Below are 23,061 nucleotides of genomic sequence, written 5' to 3'. Positions count from 1 at the left end.
ATTTCCAACACCAGCATCAAATATTTGAGAAAAACTCTGCAAGGCTCTTTCCTGAAAAAAGATGATTTCAAAATCTTTGCGATTTGGAAGCGTTATAAATGAGTAGATATCTTGTGCATTTATCCATTGGCTCCTCAACAGCTGAGATCCCACTTCTGAACGATTTGGAGCTTCTCCAAGGGCCACATAACGTACCTTAGCCCAATGCCTCCCCACCACTGGCGGGGAGGCACCCCTAGGGGACATAGCTTCTTAAACGTCAAAGTTTTGGCAGATTTCAAAGCTCATTTTAAGCTTGGAGCAGAAAATAGCAAGGAAACAATTCAAGTTCAGAGCTGCAAGGCACAGAAAAAACACGGTTCAGCACAATCCACCAGTTTTTCCTTGTATATAACAAACTTTATTAAGGAATATTATTTCAAAACAAACACATTTTCAGATACAAAATACAAAATCCACATTTATCAACATTTCTACAATATTACACAATTGAGCTATTTACATATAGACAGATACAGCACTGATTAAAAGTCCAGCAGTGTCCAGGGGAACATTCTCTGTCCTCAAGTGTCTATTGTCCACAGTCTTTTGATCTCACACAGTATTTGTTTATAAGCAGTTTCTGCAGGTATTTCATACTGTTTTATAACCATTTTACAGCGCGTCTTCCAAATCTTACAATTAACAACACAAACAATAAACCAATAAAATTCCAAAACACTTTCGGAAAAAGTTTCATTAAAAATCCCAAACATTACACTTTTAACCTCGTCCTTTCATTTTGTACTTACACCCAGTTTACTGAACTAAGCTGAAAAAAATCACTCTTCCATTTCTTTCTTGGACTTGCCTTGTCACAATTTGACCACAGGATGGCGCCCAAGCTTCATCCATGATAGCTGTAGCATTTATTTCCGACGAAGACCATGCGTGCGTGGGTGAGTGTGTGTATATATATATATATGTAAACACACGCACATTATATATTTATACACACACACACACACACACACACACACACACACACACACACACACACACACACATATATATATATATACACACAACAATTTTTGACGTTTCATGCGAATTAACATGCGATTTAGAATGCTACTACTAATAATGGCACTGATGTTGGTAACAGTTATAATAATATGAGTGATATTTATTTCATAGCAGTATTTGCCTTGCGTTTTTCTTGATTCCATCGTTTGTGGTGAAGGACGCACCCTGGGACGCTTCGGTGGTTAAATACTCGACTCGACCAACTCCTAAACCCAACAGCTCTTTTAAGAGCCACCCACATACATGTCAAAAGAGGCTTTTTTTGTATGTCCCCATTCAAAAGAAATGAAAATGCTCGATTTTATATTGACTATATATTTATATATGACTAATGTTTTTTAGGGAGGGGTATAATATTTAAATTAGCTTTCCGGTACCCAAAAATGTTTAAAACTGTGTATACTATATATATATATATATATATATATATACACACATACATTTTATGCGCTATAGTGAGACGATGAGCGTATATATTGTATGCGTGCGCGCGCGCGTGTGTGTGTAATGAAAAAACACTGTATTTGGAGTGTACTCGATATGATGTATAGGAAACAGTAGTTAAGAATGCGCGGGAAGGTTAACAAAGGCAACGTCTTTAGCTGTGGGGAGGGGGAGAAAGAGGAGGAGAAGGAAGAAGAGGCCTTTAATTGTTGTCCAATGATCGTTTGACACCATTCCGAAGGGCGGAGCTTGTACACTTTGAATTTCTGAGTCTAAATAAGCCCGGTGTGGGCAACCCCGTCTCATTTTTCATTTGTATTCGAAGAGAGGAATAATGCCTGAACCAGCGAAGTCCGCCCCGAAGAAGGGATCCAAGAAAGCCGTGACCAAGACAGCCGGCAAAGGAGGGAAGAAGCGCAGAAAGTCCAGGAAAGAGAGCTATGCTATCTACGTGTACAAGGTACTGAAACAGGTCCATCCCGACACCGGCATTTCCTCCAAAGCGATGGGCATCATGAACTCCTTCGTGAACGATATATTCGAGCGCATCGCCGGTGAGTCGTCCCGTTTGGCTCATTACAACAAGCGCTCCACCATCACTTCCAGGGAGATCCAGACCGCCGTGCGTCTGCTTCTACCCGGTGAACTGGCCAAGCACGCCGTGTCAGAGGGCACTAAGGCCGTCACCAAGTACACCAGCTCCAAATAAAGTGACTTTTATTCAACCCCAACGGCTCTTTTAAGAGCCACCCACGTTTTCATATAAAGAGCTTTTTCGTGTTTGTAAAAGTCGCACGATTATCGCGCTAAAGTTTTCTGTTTTGAGTCCGTGTTCCCGCGAAATTTCTCAATCTCCTTATGTAATACTGCAAGGTTAACTAAAACTGCTTTTATTTTGATGTTTGTTTTGGCTTAGTTGGAATAAACAGTCAGCTCATGATATGGTAAAATCAAATACACAGATGGTCTCTGACTTGGAGATGTATAGAAAACAGCAGCTAAGAATGCGCGGGGCTGATTAACAAAGGGAAAGACTTTCTTTAGCGGGAGGAGGGAGTCGGGAGTCGGGCAAGTTGTAGATATGTAGATATTGCCGTGTAGTGGTCGAGTTTGACCTCCCTGCTTTTTGTGGTTAGAGGCGACTTGTGTACTAAAATGTTATATAAATGTGTATTTCTACCTGAAATATATATTATACAGAAAATATAGAGAGGCTTTTTAGTCATCATGCTTCTACACTGTGGAACTCCATTGTACCTTTTTAGTAAACAGCTCAGTGCACACTTTAAAGAAACATTTGAAAGTCTTTTTTTTTTTTTGTTCCTTTTCTTCCTTTACATGCATTTATGAATAGAAAATGGGTGCACAGTTATGTATGTTTGCATTATAAGAGCTGTTTATTTACATATTCCGTGTGTGTTTTATACATTTGAAGGCTTTCCAGAGTGGAGTCAGAAAAGGCCAGTGTGTGTGGAACAAAAGTAAAAAGACATCGAACTGCATAAAATAATAAAAATAAAAATGATATTAATAAATGAATAAATGTATGAAGGTCATAGTACGTATCTTAGAGATATACTGAACTTGGAACAATTTTTAAAAATTAATTATTTTTAAAATAAATATAAATTAAATAGGTGAAAGTAAAGTCTGTGATGCAGAGCAGAACCAGGTATTAGGCTCATTATAAAGTTAGCATAAGGAAAATAGGCCTTAGGCTAATGCTAATGTGCAAGTGAGTACAAGTAGGTTAACTAAGCCTTAGGCTACTGCTGATGGTCGAGTAGGCAGAAGTAGTTTTACATAGGTTTATCACTAAGCTATAGTAGAAACTAAAGTATTCAGAGTATGTTAAGGTAGTTGTGGAGCTAGGACTCAGGGTAATGATGCAATTAGTGTGAGAAGTAGTTGGTTAGCCAGACCATAGGGTTATGATGAAGTTACACATGGGCCTCTGGTTAATGGGTAATTTACAGTGGGTGAAGTGGGTTTAAAGTTAGAGTTAGAGTGTATAATAATGGTGCAGTGCTAGTAAAGGATGGCTTACAGTTAGGCTTATTGTATGTGATGTATTAATGTAGTGAAATAAATAAACCTGAGCCTAGCTGTAAGACTAGTTTAGCTTACTCAAACTTCATTGTAAGTCTCATGTCTTGCTTTATGGCTCCTTCCACTGAGTCTAACTACATCATGAACCGGGCCTAACTCAATCTGTTTGTACTTATTCTAAGTACACTGCAAGCATACAGTGGAAGTGCTAAAGTTGAAGTTAACAGGCTTGTAGCTAAACCTTAGATGTCAAGGGTAGCTAAAGTTACTGAAAAGAGGTACATAGCAAGGCATCATGCTTATGATGAAGGTATGATGAGAAAGTAGTAGCTACAGTGCTATGCCTTAAGATTTTGATGAAGTTAGAGTAAGCAATACTATGTTTAGACATGTTTACTATGGTTAGACAGGTTGTAATTTTAGAGCTAGGCCATAGCCAAATGACCAAATGAAGATGAATGAAAAGAGGTACATGAGGTAAGAGAAATACAAGTAGGTAAAGAATTATGCTTTAAGCTCATGATGTATTTTGAATAAGCAAAAGTAGGCCTGGATTTATGCATCAGGCCTGTAATATAGACAGAGTAAGTAATACTAGGTTAAGAGCTAGGCCTTAGGTTATTGATGAAGCATGTAACATTATATCCTAAAAGCTATTATGCCAAAGATGAAGTTATAGTAAGCGAAAGGAGGCTATAGCTATGCCTCAGACTTACACTGTAGATAGAGTAACTAGCAGTAGATATAGAGTCAGGCTACCACACAAATATAGCCATTTTATTCACTATCCAAAACCACCAGTGAACCTACTTGCGTCTCCTGAGGTTCATGATGTCTGGGCGTGTACTGTAATTTTTTTGTAATGTTGACTGTAAAGAAGTTTGAAAGAATATTGGGGACTTGCTCCCAGTAATTGACACTTGGAACAAGTTTGCAGTGTGTGAGATTTTTTCCCCCAATAAGTTAATCTTTTTAAATGTACAATTTTAGACCTCTCAAAGTGGAGCGTATCAGTGATAGCTTTAATTTTCAGTAATGAGCCCGTTGAAGTAACTTTATTCCATTTTGTTTGTTTTCTTTTTTTTTTTTCCTTTTTTCCATTGACCTGCTCAGAAGCACCACGGAATATCAACAGAAACAACTACCACAGTATCACGTACAGTAGATGCCTGCCTACAATTACAGTAAAGTGCCACAGGTTCTGCACTGTGCACAACACTGAACAACACAGAAATAAATATGGAAGCATATCAGCAGACAAATTCCTGTATTCCTATGCTTGGATTTAAATGTTCCTTAGGTTGGCCCTCTAATAAAAATGCCTATTAGTTTTACCATTTTATTTTCTCATTTGGTTTACTATTATGAACATTTCATTTATACTGAGATTTGGTAGTTTTAGATAAATAAAATTGTATTTTCTTAAATCGTAAATTTTGCTTAAGGTGATTAAACCATAATGGCGTCAAAATGCTAATCTACTCTAAAATGCACGTCTACTTCTTGGGGGCGGCCTTTTTTCGCCGCCGGCCTTTGCTTTTTTCGGGCTCTTGGTTGCCATCTTAGCTTTCTTGGGAGACTTGACCACTTTCTTGGCGGCCGCAGGCTTCTTCGGTGCTACCTTCTTGGCTTTTTTTCGCCGGCTTCTTTTTTGGCCTCAGCTTGCTTCTTCTTGAGCTTGAAGGAGCCTGACGAACCGGTGCCTTTAGTCTGCCCTTTGTCACGAGGCTCTTGACGCGGGAGTTTTTCTTCTCCACGTCGTAGCCGCCAGCAGCCAGGGCTTTCTTGAGTGCGGTGAGAGACACGCCGCTCCTCTCCTTGGACTGTGAAACAGCCTTGAGGATGAGCTCGTCGACGCTGGGGCCCGCTTTCTTGGGCTGCGGCACTTTTCTTCTTGGGAGCTTTAGCTAGGGTGACCACCTCCAGGCAGACAAAATGTGGGACAAGTACCAAGTTTAAGTGGGACAATGTGGGACAGACGTAATAACTTTAAGCTTAAGATTTAATGTCTATCTAATTTACCAAGAAACATTTATTCATGACTTTCAACCCCACCGACCAAAAGATAAAGACACTACCTGACCCAAAAGATAGCCCAAAGTTGCTACTGTTTAAGGCATAGGCATATACAAGACAAACCACTAATTTTGCAACATCTTGTCTTTATTGGGACTATGAAATTAGTCAACTGTCCAAAGGACCAGGCATTATGCAGCAAAAAATATGGTCTCAGTTTTTTATCAAATTCAACTTAAAATACAAGGCACAAAAAAATAACAGGCCTTGCCTATTTAAGTTCAACAAAATATTAGGCCTAACCTATACAATGTTTTAACCACTTAAGTGCAAAATATTAGGCCTAGCCTATACAAAGTTGAACTATTTCAGTGCAAATAAGGTAAACCAAAATCTTTTTGATAAGAAGATTAAAAACATTTTTGATAAGAATGGCCATCTGGGATAAAAAAAGAAAAACCAAACACATATTTTGCCTATGTGTCAACACAATCTAGATGGTAGCACATGAAACACAAATGTGTAGCAAGATGACCACAAATATATATTCAATTTTTTACACAAAGAATGTTCATCTTACCTTAATTGTTCTTCTTCTTGAATTTATACTTTTTGTCTGACCGTACTGCTTCCAGTAGGGTTTTCTGTTTCAATGCACAGCTGTAGAACTCCATGCAGCTATATCCAAAGTTGTTCTTGACTTGAATCTCACTCTTGATAAGATCCACAGAGCACCGGTTTCATTGGTCAGTCCATGCTGCAGTCATCAGAGAAAAAACTCTGTCCACATGTGCATTTGTCACAGGAATGCTAAAGAGAAAGGATCCAAGTACAGTCAAATTTGGTGTGTTTGTGGCTTGGAGCAATGTTGACCACTTCTTCACAACAGGAACTGTTCTCTTTATAACCTCCTGCTGGCATTGTAAAGTCACAGAGTACTCTTCATAGAGTTCATCCATGTTTAGTTTATCCCTCATCTGGAGGATCTCCACCACATCACAGAGGTGGGAGAATGTGAATTCACTCTTAAGTCCTAACACTGCCACATGCTTGTGAAAGTTACTGTCTGAGAAGTCATACCATTTTTCAAGGTAGCTTAGTGAAGTCCTGTAGAAATTAGAGAAGTCCTGCTTGACTGCTGTTGCTTCACAGTCTGGAAACTGTTGAAGTGCACTGGTCTCAACTCCAAAAAAGGAATCTGCCTGTCGCTGCCGGAGCTCTGTCCGAAGAGTGGAGAGAATGTCATATAACTCACAGACAGTCATACTGTCTCCCTCCAACAGCAAAATAACATCATGGAATATCTTGAGTGCATTATGGAAGAAGGACAGATAGGTCTGTAATTCAAGAGGGTGACCATCACTGTGTTGATCCTTTTTAAATAGCTTCCATAGCACCTTTGGCTCAGTTCCTCTCCTAGTGACAGAAAGTAGGCCTTAACTGCAGGCCAGCTGACATGAAGCCTTGAGAAGGCAGGCCATATACTTAGCCATCTTGTAGGTACAGTTTTACAAAATGCAGTTTATAATTTTCTCCCCAACTCCACTGCACTGAGCCTTCCTATTTCTCCGGATTTATATAAAACCTCCATTTTAGCATGTCCAGTTGGCCTGACTGCATGTGGGAGGAAACCCACGCAGACATGGGGAGGTCATGCAAACTCCCCTAACAGATATAAAAAGATGTAAATATAATAACTGATGTAAATCTCTCATGTTCTACTATGATCATAAAATTCTTCTTTTAAAGTCCAGGATTTACATGAATTGGGGAGGTGCTCTATGTAAATTGAACCCCTGATCAGTAGCTTTAACATTAGAAAAAAAATTCCAACTTGACTTATATAAATTGTGAAATAATATTAGAATTTTAGGTGAGTAAACAGAGAACATAAAAGCTCTCACAATAAGTAGTCTGTACATTATTGAAAATACTGATTTTAACTTTTGAACAGTGATTTATTTAAGAAAAAGATTGCTATGCATCAGATTTTAGCATTTGAACTGCTCCTTCTATGGTTCTCAGCATTCCTGAGAAAGTGACAGGCTTTAGGAGGTTTGAGCATCTGAAGTGAAATTAATAGTTACTCCAGTGAGCTGAGACCAGTGCCAGAATCTCATAAATCCTTAAAGCTCTCTATTGTAAAGATGGGTAGAAATGGAGAAATCACATCACAATTGAAAATAGTGTACATAGAACTACACAAAAGCACAAACAGGATGTACTGTAGTATTAATCTCAATAGCTTCATGTGTCATTTGTTTGTTAACCACTAGCAAAGCAACTAACTTAGTCTAGTTATTATTATCATCAAACTTATTTTAATAAGAGTCTTTAAGGTTAATGCTGACTTTGAAGTTAAAATTATGCAGAGCTGAACACTGTACAAGAGCAAAGAATATTAGAGAGTGTGAGATCACAACGTTCAGCACTGCATCTCATAATGAGTGACTTACCTCCACAGCCATTCTGAGAGAAAAAGATAAATTGAAATGCAGTTTATCACTCACTGAGTGCTGTAATACTAAGAGAAAAGTGACAAAAAAATACATCAACTACAGCTTTTATAACTGTACAAATGTTCATATCATCCTGTGTTTTCCTGTAAATAATAGTTTACTATTATTCTCTCCACATAGTATATATTCACACATCCATCTCTTTATTTCCTTTCATGTTAGCTCTTCTATATCTAATCTCCTATTATTTCTTACCTGTGTGGTAAGATAGTGAATCTTGGTGGTGATGCAGACTTGGTCAATGTGATTATACCTTTATGCAAATTATATGTTTATTAAACAATCAACATATAGAATTGCATGCACATGTTAAATCAACATTACAAAAAAAATGTTTCAGGAACAATGACAGTGTCCATCGTGTGCATCATAACAATGTCAGAAAGAGTTGCCCTCAGTGAGGCTCAAGGTCTTGAACACCCCCATCGGGCACCTTTCACCCAGTTCTACAATGATGAAAATACCCTGTTCCAACTCCTGTACCATAGGCTGCCACTATGTCTGGTAGGACAGGTTGATGATGGACATAAATCTCCTTCTCATGTCACAGCATACTTCTCAAGGAACAATCACTTTCCAAGCATCACAAAGAACATCAACACAATTCCTAAACGTCTCTAAAAACTGGAAAATTGGAAAATTCATGGATGAGTTGTAGTCTGGCCTGTATGCAACTTTATGCCATGTAGAACAGGCGTACATACACCATTCTGAGGAGAGGTCACCAGTACATCTCTCAGCTTGTCTTGTAGTCCTTCATACTACTGTGTCTCTTTTCAAAGCTGTTCGGTTTTGCCTAGCACAGCAAAAACTTCACTGTCGCAGTTTAAAGAGTCATATCTCTTTTGAGGCAGTCCTTAATAAGAACACTCTGAGCATACAACATACAGAAAACATCTAAAGGCTAAAAAGGAAGACAAAATGGCACTTTTCTTGTAACAAACATTAATTAATGCATAGGACTCAATGGGGCATAAGAGAGATTCTGTGTTCGTCAAAGCATCAATCACTGCAACAGAAACATATTACATAAGATATAATAAATTGGAAAGTAAACAGCACATTATTATCAAATATAGAGCTTTTTGATGGTACACATGGTACAAATTAATTAAATTAAAATGAACTAAAACTAATTTTAGGGGGAATGTGAAGTACCTCACCTGCATGAACTGTATACACCTGCATGGGTATATGAGCTGTCAGCTTGACTTAGTGTTCAGCACAGTAAATGACATTGTAGCGAGGGGTAAATAGACAAAGCTTAAACAACTCTAAGCTCATATTCATACCAAAGCTTTATTCGTGGCAAAGAGGAAAACTGCTTTTATTTCTAACAGAGTGAAATATGCTCTTTTAGATTTCACAGGGAAAATAGCAGGGAAGGTCAGTAATAGCCATACAACACTCACTGATGGTGAACACTAAATCACACTAACTAACCCACAACAGAACACAATAAAACATAGCCAATACATAAATATTAACTGACAAACATTAATAACAACAATAACAAAATGTCCTTTTTTTCCCCAACAAGGGCAGGGGCATGTGCAGGTATTACACTGCATGCCATGCCCTTTGAGCTTCCTTTGAAAGACAGAGACCGTGGAGGGTGCTAAATTTTATTTTATGCTTATGTTTAGAAATAGCGTTAAACAACATGTGGTTGTCCCCTAAAAACTATTTGAAATCTGGGCTTGAAGCACCACTCCCTGGAGACTTTTACTCCTGGAATGTGTTAAGGTTACACTCATTACTGCCCTGTTCCACCATGCTCTTAGTACACTTGTGTTTTGTCATAGTTTTTGAATGCCTGAAACTCTTCCCACACTCTGAGCAGTAATATGGCTTCTCTCCTGTGTGAATGCGCTGGTGTTCTTGAAAACTACTTTGACGATTAAAACTCTTCCCACACTCTGAGCAGTAATACGGCTTCTCTCCTGTGTGAATGCGCTGATGTTCCTGGAGATGACCTTGTTGATTAAAACTCTTCCCACACACCGAACAGTGATACGGCTTCTCTCCTGTGTGAATGCGCTGGTGTTGTTTGAGATGACTCTGATGACTAAAACTCTTTCCACACTCTAAGCAGTGATACGGCTTCTCTCCTGTGTGAATGCGCTGGTGTTTTTGGAGATGACTCTGACGATTAAAACTTTTTCCACACTCGAAGCACTGATACGGCTTCTCCCCTGCGTGAATACGCTGGTGTTCTTGGAGATTACTCTGACGATTAAAACTCTTTCCACACTCTAAGCAGTAATACGGCTTCTCTCCTGTGTGAATGCGGTGGTGTTGTTGGAGATGACTCTGTACGGTAAAATTCTTTCCACAAACTGAGCAGTGATAAGGCCTTTCTCCAGTGTGAAAGCGCTGGTGTATTTTGAGATGAGACTGTTGAATAAAACTCTTTCCACACTCTAAGCAATAGTGAGTTCTCTCCTTGCTGTGTTTCTGTGTTTGCCTATGAGATGTGTTCATGTGGAGGGTATCAGATGATGCTTGCTGATTTCCAAAGCATCCCATGGACGACATATTTATTTATACCACCTGTTTTATGCAGCTTAACATTCCTCTTGGTGGAATATCCTGATGTGTTTATGGAAGCACATTTAAAATGGGTAGGAAAGTGCAGGAGAAGACTTCAAACAGGACATCATTCATTTCTGGAGAAAGAAAAAAGATAATCTAAACACAGCATGCAATGCAACAAAAGTAGTCTTATTCAAATGCTTCTGTTAAAACAAGGTGTAAATGCACTCACCAAAACAAATTCCTATTTATCCAAACTTATTTAATTTACTGTTTTCCCCCTGTGAGAGTGCAAAAAACCTTAATAAGACCTTCGGACTGGCTGTAGTGTAACAAGCCAACGGCCATAGTACAAATTGAAATTATTTTATAGTCCATGTAATATTTAATCAGATTTTTTTATAGCTAATGCCAAATATTGCTAGGAAACAGAGTGAAAGAGGATCATTTGACAGGTAGTCTGCACACAATTTCTCTATCAATGCACCGTCATTTTCTTTAACACATGCTGAATTGCTATGTAAATCATGGAAAATCCACTGTTCAGATAAACAGTGCCATACTTGGTTTTATTAATATTTGTCATTATTATTATTATTTGTCTTGTCTCCTGTCTTTACTCTTCTGGTTTACTGCTTATTTGTAAAACCTTTAACATATTTCTGTTCATAGATTTTGTTAAAGTGCTTAAATTCAGGCAGTTTGCTTGCAACAGGATGCATCAAGCTACCATACGTTAGCTTATCCTGCTGGATAAATGCACTTCAATACAACAGATAATTCCATTTAACATACTAGTTTGTTGTTTAGTAGCACCTTTGGTCTGTAATCAGTTTGTTTATATTGGTCTGTCACCAGGGACGACAGAGATGAACGTAGTAGAAGCTGATGGGAATGAAGAAGAGAAGCTGAGGAAGGGGGCTGAAGATGATGAGCTGTGGAAGGGGGCCATAGATGAAGAGGCGAGGAAGAAACTCTTTTACAAGGAAGAAAAATACAGGCAGAATGGCTAGAGACAGCTCAGTTTCTCAGCATGTGTGTGAAAAACACAATGGGAGCAAAGACTACAAAATTAACAAGAAAAAAACATTAAAAAAAAAAATATATATATATATTTTTTACCTGCCTGTTTCTGTCCTGTATTGCTACACATCAATGCATATGAATGTTGACAGCTAAATTTCACACTAGGTTGATATAATCATCCAGAAAATATATAAATAAATAAATACAATTTTTTTAAAAAGGGTTAAAAATAAAGCAGGTTCCTTAAGGTGGATAAGGACAGTAAATTATCTGAAATTATTCACTAACTCACGTTTATGTATATTATTGGTGCAAATGATGTATAAAACAGCATATATAATTTAATACAACAGCCTGTTCTTCATACACAATAAAATCCCACAACAGTGCAAGGAAAACAGTTGGGGTTAAAATGCCCTGAGCAAGACAGGTGCTTTTGAAGGCAGTAACAAAACAGCCAGCTGCCTCCAGAATTTAATGCACTAGAAATTAGAAACTAGAAAAAGGTACCATGCAGGTACATGATTTGTTCATCAAGGTACAAACAGTGTAAGTGTACCCTCAAAGGTGCAACAGCGGTTTTAAGGTCCGATTGTGCACCTTAAATAAGTTTTTCCTAGTGGAAAAATAGACATTTGTATCTTTTTATAAACTAATGTATTAAAATAGAACAATAAAATAAAAAGCCTGGAGAAAAGATGGGGTGTATGGAGTCAGTACAACTTAGAAAATATCATATTATATATGTGCTATGGTACAGTTTTGTTCCCTGACTAAAGGCACAGAGATGTACCCTTGAGGGTACCACCACAGTGACAGTGTCGTACCTTTTTTTGTGAGCGTACTTACTTTTGCTGTATGGAAGAAAAAAAAAAGAACTAGAAAAAGGTACGATTGTAGAAGAACTAGAAAAGGTACAAATGTGAAATTTATGAAGTTTAAAATTATCATGTTTGAATAATAATTCATCCTGAATATGACAACCTGCCCCATCGCACTCTTTTCACACACATGCTGTCTAGAGAGAGAGTGAAAGACTAGTTTCTGTTTAATCTAGACCAGAAGTTTCTAGTTCCAGTCCTGTAGATTCAACACTACAGGCATGTTTATACTTCATTTTACACTGTTAATTCAACTCATAAACTGTTAAATACTGGATTGTAAGTGTTAGAGTAGGAAAAGCACAAAGAAAGCACAGACCTCAAACACCCACCACAGACACTGCTCTAATGTTCAATTATCATTATTGTAACAAGACTCTTGCTTCATTAACTAATTTTAGGTGAAAATACAGTGTTGCACCTGGTAAACAAATCAAGAATGTTATTAATTAGTCTGACACTGATTATAGATGATCATCTATTAAAATCATCATAAGCAAAAAAACAATGAAGGCAAACTTCAGGCAATTTCCATTAGGTAGAGCCAAGTGGCTGTGAAATAACTTTTTGCAAACAAGCAAGTATAAAGGTTAGAGAAACAGGAAGTAGGGAAAAGTTGTTTGGATTCCAACACTTCCTGTTTCTCTAACCTTTATACTTGTTCCTGCCTCAAGGAGTCAAAACAGCTCATAGCTCAACCCTGAGGCTGGAGGTGGTAATGCCATGCCGAAAAAGGCACCTTCCTCACCCAAAATGAAAACACGTGACCATGGTGGTTACATAGTTACAAGTTAAAGTTTATTAAAAACTTGCTTTAAACACAGGTTCACAAAAGAGTTTACTATATTGATCTGTAGGTCTCTGTTCATAAACATAAACTATCAAAAACAAATTTACTATAAAATGAAAGTGTTTGTATAAATTCAGAAAAAAAGACGCGTCAGCCACAACTGCATATGTGTTTCTATATTGTGGTCTATTTACACAAAGTTAGATTAGTTCCATCATTTATGTTGAATAGACTCTCCCAAAATTTGTGGCTCTGTCTAAAAGACAGGAAGCTGAGCTGGAGGTGGCGGAGATGAAGATGCTGAGATTTTCGTTGGGAGTGACAAGGCTGGACAAGATTATAAATGAGCAGATCAGAGGGACGGTGAAGGTGGAGCGGTTTGGAGATAAAGCCAGAGAGGCCAGGTTGAGATGGTTTGGACATGTGTTGAGGAGGAATAGTGGATATATTGGGCAAAGAATGTTGGAGATGGAGATGCTGGGTAGAAGGAGAAGAGGTAGACCTCAGAGAAGGTTTATGGATGTAGTGAAGGTGGACATGGAGATGGTTGGTGTAAAAGCAAAGGAGGCAATGGATAGGGCAAGATGGAGGCAGATGATCCGCTGTGGCGACCCCTGAAGGGAGCAGCCGAAAGAAGAAGACTCTCCCAAAATTTTACGCTGCTGCACTGACATTGAACCATATGCTTGCACTGGGTCAGTATGTCCAACAGGTCAAAACAAGCTCAAAACAAAGTGTACGCTGTGCCCTGATTGGTGTTCTTGCTTTGCGCTTCTTCCGTTTTGACATGTTATGTTTTTACTCACACATAAACAAAAAGGAATGACAGATTTCACATAATGTAGTGGAGTTAAAAAGTAGTAAAAAGTCACCCAAAAATGCAAATACTTCAGTAAAGTACAGATACACACGCACACGCACACACACACACACACAACTACTTAAGTACCATAACAAATTACATTTACTTCGTTACTGTCCACCACTGATAATTAGTTCATTGTTAACGTGACTGTAGTGTAGATATGACATGTTTGATAGCTAAATAGCCAGTGTTTTCAGTCCTAGTATTTAAATCAGTTTAAATCAGTTATAAGCTACAGCTAATTCCCATCACAATACAGTGCTGTTATCTGCTTGTGTTTTGCCAGTTAATTTAAGCCTGTTTTAATTCCTTTTTAACTTGCCAGTACCTACTTCGACTTACCACTTGGATGTGCTTCACACCTATATTACACAAGTCACCGTCTCACTACAGAAGGGGAGGTGGTGACAGTAAGGGTGGATTATTCAAATGGCACGCACTCACCCTTGACCTCAGTGAGCGAACAGGCTAGTCCTACAAACTTTGCAATGCAATGCTTTTGCAATGTTTTTAAGATGTTTGAGAAATTATAAGTATTTTGAAGTAGTTTATTGCTATGGTTTATACACAGCTTTATCTGCCCTTGAAATGGCACTGGGGATTCCCGACCAGGGTAAATGATGAGGCCAAGTGGATGAGAGTTGTCAAAACAGAGGGTTAAAACAGGGGGTTACTTTTACTGGTGAATGTTTCTGCTGCAAGACTGAACCGCTCCATCTTTTATGAGTGTCCTCCAAGAACATTTCGGTGTACTGTTACTGACTCTGCAGTGTTTCTGAAGCTAAATGTGTTTTCTGAGTTTGCAGCTCGTTTGTGAAATGTAATGCATACATTGTCTATTTCATGAGTGTTTTCTGCTTTCAAAGCTGGGTTTTTATTTGCCATTTGTTGGGTTGAAGGGATGCAAATTGTTTCCCATAATCAAATAAAAAAATAAATCAAATCTTTTTAATATAGAATGTTTAAGAATACATTATTAACACCTACATATAACACTTTTTGTCTCTATGAGGCAGGTGGCAAGTTCCTTGTGGAAGACTTATTTATGCCCATCTCCAATCTATCCTACCAAACACACAAGAACTTTAAACTAAACTTTAAACTAACATTTAAAGCCTGAACTTTAAACTAAAAATTGTCTGCAATACCCTTCTTTTTCAAGTTCAGCTTACTCTTGAATTAGTTAGGTTAACTTGGAGCAAATATGCTTTTTTGTGCAGTATATTGGCATCAATTAAAATAACTCCATTATATAAAATGGACTGTTTTCATATGGTAACAAACAACAGGCTTAGATAAGACTAAAGTCACCCATTTCTCAGGATTTGTAATAGCTTAATGCATATTTACCATTCTGTTAGCATCATGGGTACAGGCTCAACTGGTAAATCTGAACACAAAACATCAACATGGTGAGAATAACAAAGCATCTAAAATGCATCCAAGCTTCACATTTAAAATGAGAGTATACTCTGACACAAAAATAACATTTTGCAAAGAGAAAAATACACGTTAACTGTCAGAAACCAATAATAATACTAAGAATACTAGGATATGCTTTTCCAAGTGAACTGATTTTAACTACATTTACCTTAATAATGAAGGATTATACAAGAAGCAGTATGTGTTACTATATTTGTATTAATTTAACTTTTGAACTTTTTTAATTAAAATAAAGTTAATGCAATTATTATGTTTTACACTGTATACAGGGCTCAGAACTGGATATTCCCATCATTGTTTAACTGGGAAAAAGGTGACTGTCTGGGAACAGTTAAGGCCTTTGGCTTGACAGAGTGACTCTGGCTAACATCATTAAGACAAACATGAGGGACACTGTCTCTTTTTTGACTGAATCTCACCAGTGACACTGTGTTCAGTTTTATTTCTGAGCCCTTCAGAGTCCGCATTATAATAGATATTCTCATGTACAGTATGTCTAATTTACATATAATCTGCATAACGCTACAACTGCTTTGACCACATCTGTGTTAGGTGGGGAAGACACCAGTGGGTGCTCTCACCCCCAACACCGTCTTTCTCTCAGTTTTAGCCTGCTGATGTTCTTTAAGCTTTTGTCTCAGTTAAGCCTTTGTATGTTGTGTGTGAACATGCTGACCTGCTGAAATTATTTTGCTTTATTTTAGTCATGGGGTGGCATGGTGGCGCAGTGGGTAGCGCTGTCACCTCACAGCAAGAAGGGTTCGATTCCCTGGCGGCCAAAGTCCTTTCTGCGTGGAGTTTGCGTGCTCTCTCCATGTCTGTGTGGATTTCCTCTGGGTACTGTGTGTGTGTGTGTGTGTGTGTGTGTGTGTGTGTGTGTGTGTGTATTTTCGGCGTTCTTTTAATGTTTCCTTTTTCATATTTATGTTTCCTGGAGACCTGAAAAACATGTTGCTTATTAATTTTTGTAACTTATTTTAATCTAAAATTCAGTGGTTGGTCTTTTTAGTTTTGGGGGATATCACATCACTGAAATTATCAATATATGTTTTTGTATATGTGGTAAATTACCCAACAGGGTCTTCCCAGCCACCATAGCACCCCGACCCAGACAAGACAAACTCCTAAGAAGTACTTCATCTTGTTCTAGAACATACCACCATTTTCCCATCACATGTGCACCAATCAAGCATAACATTATGACCATCTCCTTGTTTCTATGCTCATTGTCCATTTTATCAGCTCCACTTACTATATAGTTGCACTTTGTAGTTCTAACAGCCTGTAGTCCATCTGTGTCTCTGCATAATTTGTCAGCCCCCTTTTACCCTCTTCAGTGGTCAGGAACCCATGGACCCTCACTGGTGGATCATTCTCAGCACTGCAGTAACACTGATATGGTGGTGGTGTGTTAGTGTGTGCTGCGCTGGTCTGAGTGGATCAGACACGGCAGTGTTGTCAGAGTTTTTAAACACCTCAGTGTCACTGCTGGACTGAGAATAGTCCATCAACCAAAAATATCCAGCCAACACAAACCAACACCAACCAATTATAATATATAATGAGCCATCGTCTCTGACTTTACATCTACAAGGTGGACTGACAAGGTAGGAGTGTCTAATAGAGTGGACAGTTAGTGTTTAAAAACTCCAGCAGTGCTGCTGTGTCTGATCCACTCATACCAGCACAACACACACTAACATACCACCACCACGTTGGTGTTACTGCAGTTCTGAGAATGATGCACCACCTAAATAGTACCTGCTCTGTGAGGGTCCATAGGGCTTCTGGCCACTGAAGAACAGAGTAAAAGGGACTAACAAAGTATGCAGAGAAACAGATGGACTACAGTCTGTAACTGTAGAACTACAAAGTGCACATACACAGTGAAGCTGGTAAAATAGACAAAAAGTGTAGAAACAAGGAGGTAGTCATAAAAGTCATAACTGATCAGTGTATATTTATTCCCATCTTGAATAATGTCAGCAATCAGTCAAGATGTCTGCACTTACTAAATCATGCTCAATATCGCATCTCTTTTTATGAGATGTGTTCGCAAACGGCCAGTGGAGCAGACAGTAATGCACACGAAGGACATACACGTGAAGAAACACATGAGATAAGCCAAGATTCACAAAGCTTGTTCCAAAAGTTGGCTGGAAAAAAAGAATAATCCGATAGATATAAAATCATTATAGCATTATTACCACAATGTATTAATTGACAGGTTTTCCAAGTTGCACACAAAGTATAAATCATAAATATATCAGAATCAAACTGCTCTACGTTTGCCATGCATATGTGAGAAAACATTATCAACCAAATTGTTGGTCTCGGAAACTGAGAAATGACAGTTTATCACTTGTAAACTGCGCTCGAACGGATTTAGGCTGCAGTGAGTAAACACGGGATTCTAGATGACACACGATGTGACGTATAACTCGACCTTGGACCTTTTAGACGACTGAAAAACGCTAAACTTACAAGTCAATGTGGAAAAAATACCTGACTCGTTTCTATTAGATCTGTGTGCTTACACATAAAAAATTGGGACCCGTATTTTCCAGATCCCCCCGCTTTGTTTTTTACGGTAACGTTCTCTTTGAACAACAAGCGCCGTCTTATTTACTAGTTAACCATCTGGTACACACAGCCTTCTGAGGAGCTCTTGAATGTAGCATAACATCACTCAGCCACGTCTGAGTGAAGCTGCTTCTGTGTTGGCGAATCTATTTTAAATCCATCAAATCTTATTGTCTAAACTCTAATGTGTCTCCAGCTGCTCGTCTGAGAGTGAAGGAAGAACAGTGAGCGTTAAAGTGTCGGACAGTTTCCTACCTTCAATAGTTCAGCTCTTGTTTCTGATCCTCTGTATTCCTCAGTATATGAGCACGGAGGCGTGGTCTACTGACCACAACACCACCTTCTGCTTCTCCGCTTTAGTGCAGTTGGAGAAAGTTATACTTACAGATTTAGCGCCACCACCTGACATGAAGCGGCTTCACAATGCGAGATCACGGAAACAGGCGGAACGGTCGCTGATTTAAATCCCACTAGTATTCAGTCAGGCTCCGCCACTGACTGGGTAATAGCAAGTGTTCAACTTTGGTCTGAAAATTGGAGGCTTTGAACAGGGCCTGTTTAGTAAATACTAAGCAGGTTTTAGAGAAAACAAATAAGATAACGAAAAATATAATAATGTAATCTCTAAAGAGCTTTGTGATGCAAACATCGTCCATGAATCCTAAAGTCCCTTCGCCTCACCAATAGTTGTTGTTGTGAAGAAAATTGTTCAATTCAATTCTGTGTTGATTACAGAAAGCTTAACAATCAGACAATAAAAGATGCCTATGCACTACCTAACACTAAAGGGATATTAGTGAAGTCCTGAAGGAGCACTATCTGATGCTACTGGACACCGTCAGGAAGAAGATGGACGCCAGGATCGTCATCTCCAGACCTCTTTCCACCTACAGGAGGGGATCCACCTACAGGAGGGGCTCTTCGTACTGCAGTCCTGGCTCCGCGGCTGGTACGTCTTTAATGGCTTGGGCTACGTGGACAACTGGTCCTCGTTTTGTGAGCAAATTGCCTTGAGATGCCACATAGGTTCCTCCCAATTGAGACTGTGTCTGTTACCCGAATAAAACAAAGTATCAAAAAGCCTCAAAAAGTTTGCAAAGGTAACCTGATTAATATCAGACCAGTTATACTAGTCTGCAATGAGTGCACCTTTGGTCTAAAACTAGGATGGCTTAACATAAGATCTCTTACATCTAAAGCCATCATTGTAATTAAAGTATTACCGATCACGATTTTGATACTGTGGATTAGACCCAATGAATACCTTAGTCTAAATGAAGCCACTCCCACAGGTTACAGCTATGTGCATAGCCCTCATTTAAGCGGTCGGGGTGGAGGTATAGCAACCATCCATACTAAAGCTTCAGGCATGAGCCAGAAAGTAGGCCATAAATCTCTTCTTTTGAAGTTCTTTTACTTAATATAGTTGATCAAGGAACAAATAAAAATTCATTTTTATTAACTACAATTTATATCTATCATAGACTCTGTAGGTTTCCCCTATATTCCCCTATATTACCACAACCACACTCTAGACTTAATACTGAACTTTGGTGTAGATATAGATAACTTAGCCATTCTCCCCTAGAGCACAGCAGTCTCAGATCATTACTTAATCATCATCGTCATTAACCGCTTAATCCACAGGAAGCCGACCAAAAGTCTTTTTCCATGGCTTCGCCAAACTCCTCCCCCTGGATTTTGCTTCTGCCACCATTGTGGCTGTCACCTTTTTCGCCTGTCTCTCGAACCTCTCTGCTGAGTCAGGAGTCCTTTGGGCCATCCAGTTCCTAAAGACCTCTTTCTTCAGCTTGACAGCCTCCCTCATCACTTGTGTCCACCAGGGGGTTCTTGAGTTACCGCCCACGACATGCACCCACAAGCTTTTGGCCACAGCTATGCCTGGCAGCTTCCACAATGGAGGTTTTGAACAGGGTCCATTCAAACTCCATGTCCCCTACCTCCCCCGGGATATGAGAAAAGCTCTCCTGGAGGTGGGAGTTGAAATCATTCCGAACAGGTGCCTGTTCTTTATCCAAGTGTCCACAACATACGGTCCCAAGTCAGTTGAAACGATAACAAAGTTGATCATTGACCTCTGACCCAAGGAGCTCTGGTACCATATACATTTATGAACATCCTTGTTTTCGAACTTGGTGTTTGTTATAGACAATCCATGCCTGGCACAGAAGTCCAGTAACAATTCACCATTCAGGTTCAGATCGGGCAGGCTGTTCTTCCCAAGCACACCTCTCCAGGTCTCTCAGTCATTGCCAACATGAGCATTGAAGTCCCCCATAAGACTATGGGGTCTGTAGGCAGGACTCTTTCCAGAACTCCGCCCACTCGCTCCAAGAAGGTCGAATACTCTGACCTGTTGTTTGGTGCATGAGCACACACAACAGTGAGAGTTTTCCTCTCTGCGATTTTAATTCACATTGAGGCGACCCTCTCATCCACCGGGACAAATTCCAACTGCACGGCCACCAGCCGGGGACTCGTGAGTATCCCCACTCCCACCCGGGCCTCTCACCCTGTGCAACCCCTGAGTAAGAGAAGGACCAACCCCTATCAAGGAGTTTGGTTCCAGAGCCGACACTGTGCGTGGAGGTGAGCCCAACTATATCTAGTTGGTACCTCTCAACCTCCTGCACAAGCTCCGGCTCCTTCCCCCCAGTGAGGTTACATTCCATGTACCAAAAGCCAGTTTCTGCCGCAAGGGCCTAGGCCGCCAAGGGCCCCCCTGCAATCTCCCACTGCCTGTGCTGCATTACTTAATCTCATACGAAATTCATTTTACTGGTAATGTGCGATCATCACCATGTTATCATATTAAGCGCACTATAACTTCCTCCACAGCTAGTAGCTTTATCAGAAACCTTCCGCAGTTATGAGCTTCTGTCAGCTGTCCATCTAATCCTATCAAGTTAGGTATTATGACCAAGTTCTTAGAGGATACTTTTTGATCTACTCTAGATAGTGTGGCTCCATTAAAAAGTAAAAAAAGGGAGGCAGAAACCCTCGCCCCTTGGTATAACGATCATACTCGAGCTTTAAAACAGACTGCTAGACAACTAAAGCAAAAATGGCGCCTGACTAAACTACATGTTCCAGTATGCCTGGAAGGAGAGCTTTATAGACTATAGAAGATCTGTTACAGCAGCATGCTCAGCCTATCTCTCCTCTCTCATAGAAAACAATAAGAATTATCCTAGACTACTTTTCAGCACTTTTTCTAAAAAAAAATTCTAAAATAACAGAACAAAAGTTACTGAAACCCAGATGCTATTAGCCTGTAGCAGCAATCATTTTATGAATTTCTTTAGTGATAAAATTGAAAAAGAATTAGGCAGAAAATTCAGAACACACAGTTAAACTCTACAAACCTGCTGCCTCAGATCGTCTAAATCTTGAGAATATTATAACCATGGCAGATAGTCTGGAATCGTTTACTTCAAGACAATGAACTACTTCAAATTATTTCTTCTACAAAATCTTCTACTTGTATGTGTAACAGGGAGCGAGGAGGCGGATGCATATGTGGAGATAAGTGGGATTTATTATGGGCAAATCCAGGGTCATAGTCGAAATGGTCCAGGTTCACATAGCCAACGCGGATTGAACGGGGGGGCAGACATGACAGACAAACCAGAATAACAATGCAAACAAACAACAGTACAACCAGAACAGTACAAACACCACAGCAGATAACAATTCAGACAAAGACCAGTAACCAGACAGGGGAAAACACAGGGCTTAAATATATAAGGGTAATGAGGGACGGGTGCAAACACAGGTGGAGACAATCAGGGGTGGAGTCAAGAAAAGAGGGGGCTGGACCAAAACAAATGCACATGAGCTAAACCAAAACAACACAAACACATGGACAGGACTGGGAGGGGCCAATCATGACAGTATGTTAGATCTGATTTCTACAGGTTTCCTCAAGGAAATTTTGCCAGAAATAACCAAGCCTATTCTGTCAATAATAAATTCCTCTGTTAGCCTTGGATACATCCCAAAAACCTTTACACTAGCAGTAATTAGACCACTGATTAAGAAAGCTAACCTTGATTCCTGCGAACTATCAAATTATAGACATATCTTGAATCCCCCCTTTATATCTCAGATCTTGGAAAAAGTGGTAGCAAAACAATTAAGCTCCTATTTGTATAGAAGTCATATACATAAAAAATTTCAGTCAGGTTTTAGTCCACATCACAGTGCAGAAACAGCACTAGTAAAAATGGTAAATCTTTTATTATTCTCTGACAAAGGAAATGTGCCTTTGCTAGTCCTCCTTGATCTTAGTGCAGCATTTGACACAATAGACCATGCTATCTTACTAGATAGACTAGAAAACCTTGTAAGGGTAACAGAAATAGCTCTTTCCTGGTTCAGGTCCTACCTCACTGATCGCTATTAGTTTGTTAATGTAAAGGGTGAATCATCTGTCCTTGCAAAAGTATGGTGTTCCACAAGGCTCTGTTTTAGGGCCTATATTATTCACAATATATATGCTACCACTGGGCACCATTATCAGTCAACATGGCTGATAATGTTTCTCAGTTGCATCAAGCTCATCTGTAAAAAATCTTGGTGTCTGTACTCCGATGCACATATAACAAATATTACTAGAACAGCCTTCCTGCATCTCTGCAATATTGCTACCTTACAAAATGCGTTGTCTCTACAGGATGCAGAAAAGTTAGTTCATGTATTTATTACTTCAAGCTTCAACTAGTCCGGAACGCTGCAGCCCGAGTCCTCACAAGAACCAGAGAATTTGAATATATTAGCCTAGTTTTATCAACCCTACACTGGTTACCAGTTAAATTTCGCATT

The 23,061-nt window shown here is 39.2% G+C and overlaps 3 protein-coding genes across 6 annotated transcripts in view; 1 reads left to right on the top strand and 2 right to left on the bottom strand.

Moving 5' to 3' along the window:
* The window catches only part of LOC108414237, an 89,458-nt gene that overhangs the window by 13,791 nt on the left and 52,606 nt on the right, over window positions 1-23,061 (bottom strand). Inside the window, 2 exon segments of the mRNA XM_037531650.1 lie at window positions 12,482-12,578; window positions 17,576-17,635. Of these exon segments, the coding sequence (XP_037387547.1) occupies window positions 12,482-12,578; window positions 17,576-17,635 (157 nt within the window).
* On the top strand, window positions 1,766-2,340 carry LOC108414295 (histone H2B). Its single transcript, XM_017687133.2, has one exon. It carries the CDS (start codon window positions 1,844-1,846, stop codon window positions 2,216-2,218), a length of 375 nt encoding a protein of 124 aa, XP_017542622.1. The 5' UTR covers window positions 1,766-1,843; the 3' UTR covers window positions 2,219-2,340.
* Window positions 8,344-18,564, bottom strand: LOC119261540 (gastrula zinc finger protein XlCGF49.1-like). Of its 4 annotated transcripts, none has more exons than XM_037531642.1 (4): window positions 18,472-18,547; window positions 16,310-16,572; window positions 15,541-15,580; window positions 8,344-10,762 (listed from the first exon to the last, which is right to left on the bottom strand). In XM_037531642.1, exon 4 carries the CDS (start codon window positions 10,629-10,631, stop codon window positions 9,819-9,821), a length of 813 nt encoding a protein of 270 aa, XP_037387539.1. In that variant the 5' UTR covers window positions 10,632-10,762; window positions 15,541-15,580; window positions 16,310-16,572; window positions 18,472-18,547; the 3' UTR covers window positions 8,344-9,818. The 4 variants fall into 4 exon arrangements, with proteins under 4 accessions (XP_037387539.1, XP_037387540.1, XP_037387538.1 ...); XM_037531643.1 differs by having other exon boundaries at window positions 16,378-16,572; XM_037531641.1 differs by lacking the exon at window positions 16,310-16,572 and having other exon boundaries at window positions 18,472-18,557.

This window comes from Pygocentrus nattereri, chromosome 20 (genome assembly GCF_015220715.1).
Source record: "Pygocentrus nattereri isolate fPygNat1 chromosome 20, fPygNat1.pri, whole genome shotgun sequence".
In the NCBI taxonomy this organism is placed as follows: Eukaryota; Metazoa; Chordata; class Actinopteri; order Characiformes; family Serrasalmidae; genus Pygocentrus; species Pygocentrus nattereri.
Note: the sequence above shows the minus strand (reverse complement) of the source record. Positions and strands in the feature narration are given on the sequence as shown.

Excerpts from the sequence above, each read along its gene's own strand:
- LOC119261540 (XM_037531640.1), bottom strand. The coding sequence starts at position 10,631 with ATGTCGTCCATGGGATGCTTTGGAAATCAGCAAGCATCATCTGATACC.
- LOC108414295 (XM_017687133.2), top strand. The coding sequence starts at position 1,844 with ATGCCTGAACCAGCGAAGTCCGCCCCGAAGAAGGGATCCAAGAAAGCC.